Source organism: Limulus polyphemus, unplaced genomic scaffold, assembly GCF_000517525.1.
Source record: "Limulus polyphemus unplaced genomic scaffold, Limulus_polyphemus-2.1.2 Scaffold12862, whole genome shotgun sequence".
Lineage (NCBI taxonomy): Eukaryota > Metazoa > Arthropoda > Merostomata > Xiphosura > Limulidae > Limulus > Limulus polyphemus.
Window position 1 is genome coordinate 1 of NW_013678472.1, and position 4,058 is coordinate 4,058.

Sequence of the window (4,058 nt, forward strand, 5' to 3'; positions counted from 1 at the left end):
AAATACGATGTGTATAGTAACAATTCAAGTTGATAAAAAACATGAATAGGTAGAATTATTAATTTCACATATGATGTGTATAGTAACAATTCAAGTTGATAAAAAACATGAATAGGTAGAATTATTAATTTCACATATGATGTGTATAGTAACAGCTCTAAACACACATTTTCACCTTAATGTTAACTGACCGATAACTGTCCATCTAAGGTTGATAAAGTGACTGTATGAGAAGTAGCTGACCACTGTACTGACCTATGAGAATTCTTATAGGTATAGTATCACATCAATAATTAGGAAATTCTAGTAAAAAGGTTTTAAGTCAGTTAGATGTTTAAGCTGCTTTAGTTAGTGAACCACAAGATGCTCTAGGTCAAGGTATAGCACTGGACACGTAGAATGAGACGTTGCTTTTATTAGAATGACTTCATGAATGTGAAATTGTAAAAAAGTAAACTCTAAAATATTAAAATTTTGATGAAGTTAAACCTGCTAAGAATTAAGGTGTTGAAGATCAAAGTTGAATTTATGTACTTTTTGACAGAATATCAAAACGATGAGCCAGCGTTTGATGAAGATGTGATATTCAAAACATCCAGTAAGATGGACAACATCACACATCACACTACAGCTATGTTACCTAACTTAAAGCCTGGGATACTTCCCACTGACATCACGATCGTTGCGCCCTCTGGAGCTGACGATACTAACACTTCAGTATCAAAAGAAACATTTCTGAGAAACAGCTTTTCTGCGGTCAGGAAATTTAATCCACAACAACGTATTTTTCAAGCTTATAACATCCACCATCTTTCTGATATGGAGCAAGTGATAGAAAACAAAACAGATGTTGCAATGAAAGACACATCCGGTAAGATGTCTTCTCTTCCAAACAAACGTAGCTATTGTAAAATGACGGGAGAACTGAGATGTAACCCTCAACCAACAACCATGATTTGTCGAGGAAGGACAAAATGTGTCGGTAGGAAATCAGTTTTTCATCAACTTGTAATAACCTATTCAAAAAGTTAAGTCTCAATTTATAGCGCACATTTTCCACTTTCCTGCCCAGATAAAAATTAGATTCTTAAGTATAGAGTTGAATTTTGTTTTCCCTAAATCCAAAATGTAGAACCTTATTCATAGCAGTCGGGGAATTCTCAGTTTCCCTGGTCAATAAAAGAAAAACACCATATATATATATATATATAGTATTGATCTATTTAATTCTCTGTAGATTTGTCCGAAGTTTTCAAGTATTTAACAAAGTAAGTTTTTTTAACATCACATCACTCAGTTTTTGTCTTGTGTGATTTCTCTGTAGATTTGTCCAAATATTTACTAAAGCAGCTTTTGATATTATTTACGTTCGATTGGTATCGAAGTAAAGTTGGTGTTAATACATTCTTCTATGACTTAGCTCTCTGAACAATAGCTATCTTATGACTTAACCCTCTGAACAATAGTGAATTTTTGGCGATCTTGAAAAAGCTGTTTACCAACATCTATCATATGACTTAGCCTTCTGAACAATAGTAAATTTTTAAGGATCTTTTAAAAGCCGTTGAATAATAACTGTCTTATAACTTAGCCTTTTCAACAATAGTAAATTTTTGACGCTCTTGACAAAGCCATTGAACGATACGTGTTTCATTTACTTAACCCTCTGAACAAAAGTGAAATTTTCACAATTTTGACAAGGCTATTTATCAATAGTTGTTTTATGAGTTAACCTGGCTAAAGAACAGGTATATCCAATTAATTTCTGTTAAGCTAATTTCCATACAATGCAATAATAGTTTATCCATTAGGAAAACATTCTTTCAGAATATGCATCAATCTGTTAAACATGAATCAGACAGAAATAAAGGAGTAAAAAACTTAATTTATTCACATAAAAACACTTTACATTCTCTATCAGAGGATGAAGAAATGAATCAAATTTAATGTTTTATTTGCAGTTTATAAGGCCGGACGTGAACTAGAAGACTGGGAGATTGGTGTAATTGCTCTGCTTACTGTAGTTGGTCTGTTACTACTGGTGGTACTACTCGGCGTTTTTTACACATCGTAAGTAAACACTTTATATACCATTATTTTCCTAGTTATTAGGTTCTTTCAGTATAGTGGGTGGTGGGGTATTTGTTAAACTAAGCGAAACTAAATGTGCGTGTAACAATTGTTAACATTTAGAGCGTTAAAGGCTGCACCAATGAAACTGATGTTAGTTTATAGCGTTGAAAGCTGTATAAAAGGAATCTGATGTTAGTGTTACAGCATTGAAGGCTGTACCAAGGAAACTGATGTCAGTGTTACAGCATTAAAGGATGTATAAAGAAAAAATGGTGTTAATGGTAGAACATTGAAGGCTCTAAGAAAAACCGATGTTAGTGTTTCAGTGTTAAAGGATGTATAAAAAAAACTAGTGTTAGTGTTAGAACATTAAAGGCTGTACTAAGGAAAACTAATGTTAGTGTTAGAACATTAAAAGCTCTAAGGAAAACTAATGTTGGTGTTAGAAAATTAAAGGCTCTAAGGAAAACTAATGTTAGTGTTAGAACATTAAAAGCTCTAAGGAAAACTAATGTTGGTGTTAGAAAATTAAAGGCTCTAAGGAAAACTAATGTTAGCGTTAGAACATTAAAGGGGTACTAAGAAAACTGATGTTAGTGTTAGAACATTAAAGGCTCTAAGGAAACTAATGTTGGTGTTAGAACATTAAAGGCTCTAAGGAAAACTAATGTTAGTGTTAGAACATTAAAGGCTCTAAGGAAAACTGATGTTCGTGTTAGAATATTAAAGGGGTACTAAGAAAACTGATGTTAGTGTTAGAACATTAAAGGCTCTAAGGAAACTAATGTTGGTGTTAGAACATTAAAGGCTCTAAGGAAAACTAATGTTAGTGTTAGAACATTAAAGGCTCTAAGGAAAACTAATGTTAGTGTTAGAACATTAAAGGCTCTAAGGAAAACTAATGTTAGTGTTAGAACATTAAAGGCTCTAAGGAAAACTGATGTTCGTGTTAGAATATTAAAGGGGTACTAAGAAAAACTGGTCTTAGTGTTAGAACATTAAAGGCTCTAAGGAAAACTAATGTTAGTGTTAGAACATTAAAGGCTCTAAGGAAAACTGATGTTAGTGTTTTTTGGTTCGTTGGCAGCTGGAAGAAACTGAAAGTTCGACCAAACCAAGGAAGTAACGACCAACTAAACTCTCACGAAAGTGCATAAAGAATCAACTTACACAGATAATATGTATTTACATTGTAGAAATTAATAATGGTGAACATTTATTTAACAGTAATAAACATGTACCATTTACTTTAGTGAGTAAGAACAGCCTAACAGTGACAAACAAGTGTCCCTTACTTTAGTCAGTAAGAACTACCTAACAATAACAAACAAGTATCCTTTACTTTAGTTAGTAAGAACAACCGAACAATGACAAACAAGTGCCCATTACTTTAGTTAGTAAGAACAACCGAACAATGACAAACGAGTGCCCTTTACTTTAGTCAGTAAGAGCAACCTAACAATGACAAACAAGTGCCCTTTACTTTAGTTAGTAAGAACAATCGAACTATGACAAACAAGTGTCCTTTACTTTAGTTAGTAAGAACAACCTAACAATGACATACAAGTACCCATTACTTTAGTCAGTAAGAACAACCTGACTGTGAAAAAAGTGTCATTTACTTTAATCAGTAAGAACAACCTAACAATGACATACAAGTACCCATTACTTTAGTTAGTAAAAACAACATAATAGTGACAAACGTTACCCTTTACTAACTCTAGCAATATGTCACAATCATCAGGTTATGTTTTTAGCCTGTGTGTATAGTTTTAAATGATTTGATGTTTTGCGTTTAGACAGCTACTACACGCGGCCAACATGAGGCTTGTTTAGTCGTATATTTTCATCTATAGACGAAATATGTTCAATCTATCTTACTAAATTCTGCCATAACTACTGTACTAAATTCTGTCATATCTATCTTACTAAATTCTGCCATAACAATCCTACTAAATTCTGTCATAAATACCTTACTAAATTCT

The 4,058-nt window shown here is 32.7% G+C and overlaps 1 protein-coding gene across 1 annotated transcript; it reads left to right on the top strand.

Annotated features, from left to right (window-relative positions):
• Positions 1 to 557: 557 nt before the first annotated feature.
• LOC111084020 lies at positions 558 to 3,710 on the top strand. Its single transcript, XM_022380795.1, has 3 exons — positions 558 to 982; positions 1,962 to 2,070; positions 3,161 to 3,710. Exons 1-3 carry the CDS (start codon positions 604 to 606, stop codon positions 3,228 to 3,230), a joined length of 558 nt encoding a protein of 185 aa, XP_022236503.1. The 5' UTR covers positions 558 to 603; the 3' UTR covers positions 3,231 to 3,710.
• The last annotated feature ends 348 nt before the right edge of the window (positions 3,711 to 4,058 follow it).

Excerpts from the sequence above, each read along its gene's own strand:
- LOC111084020 (XM_022380795.1), top strand. The coding sequence starts at position 604 with ATGGACAACATCACACATCACACTACAGCTATGTTACCTAACTTAAAG. Across the intron at positions 983-1,961 it reads AGGAAGGACAAAATGTGTCG|TTTATAAGGCCGGACGTGAA; the intron begins GTAGGAAATCAG and ends TTTTATTTGCAG. Across the intron at positions 2,071-3,160 it reads CTCGGCGTTTTTTACACATC|CTGGAAGAAACTGAAAGTTC; the intron begins GTAAGTAAACAC and ends GTTCGTTGGCAG.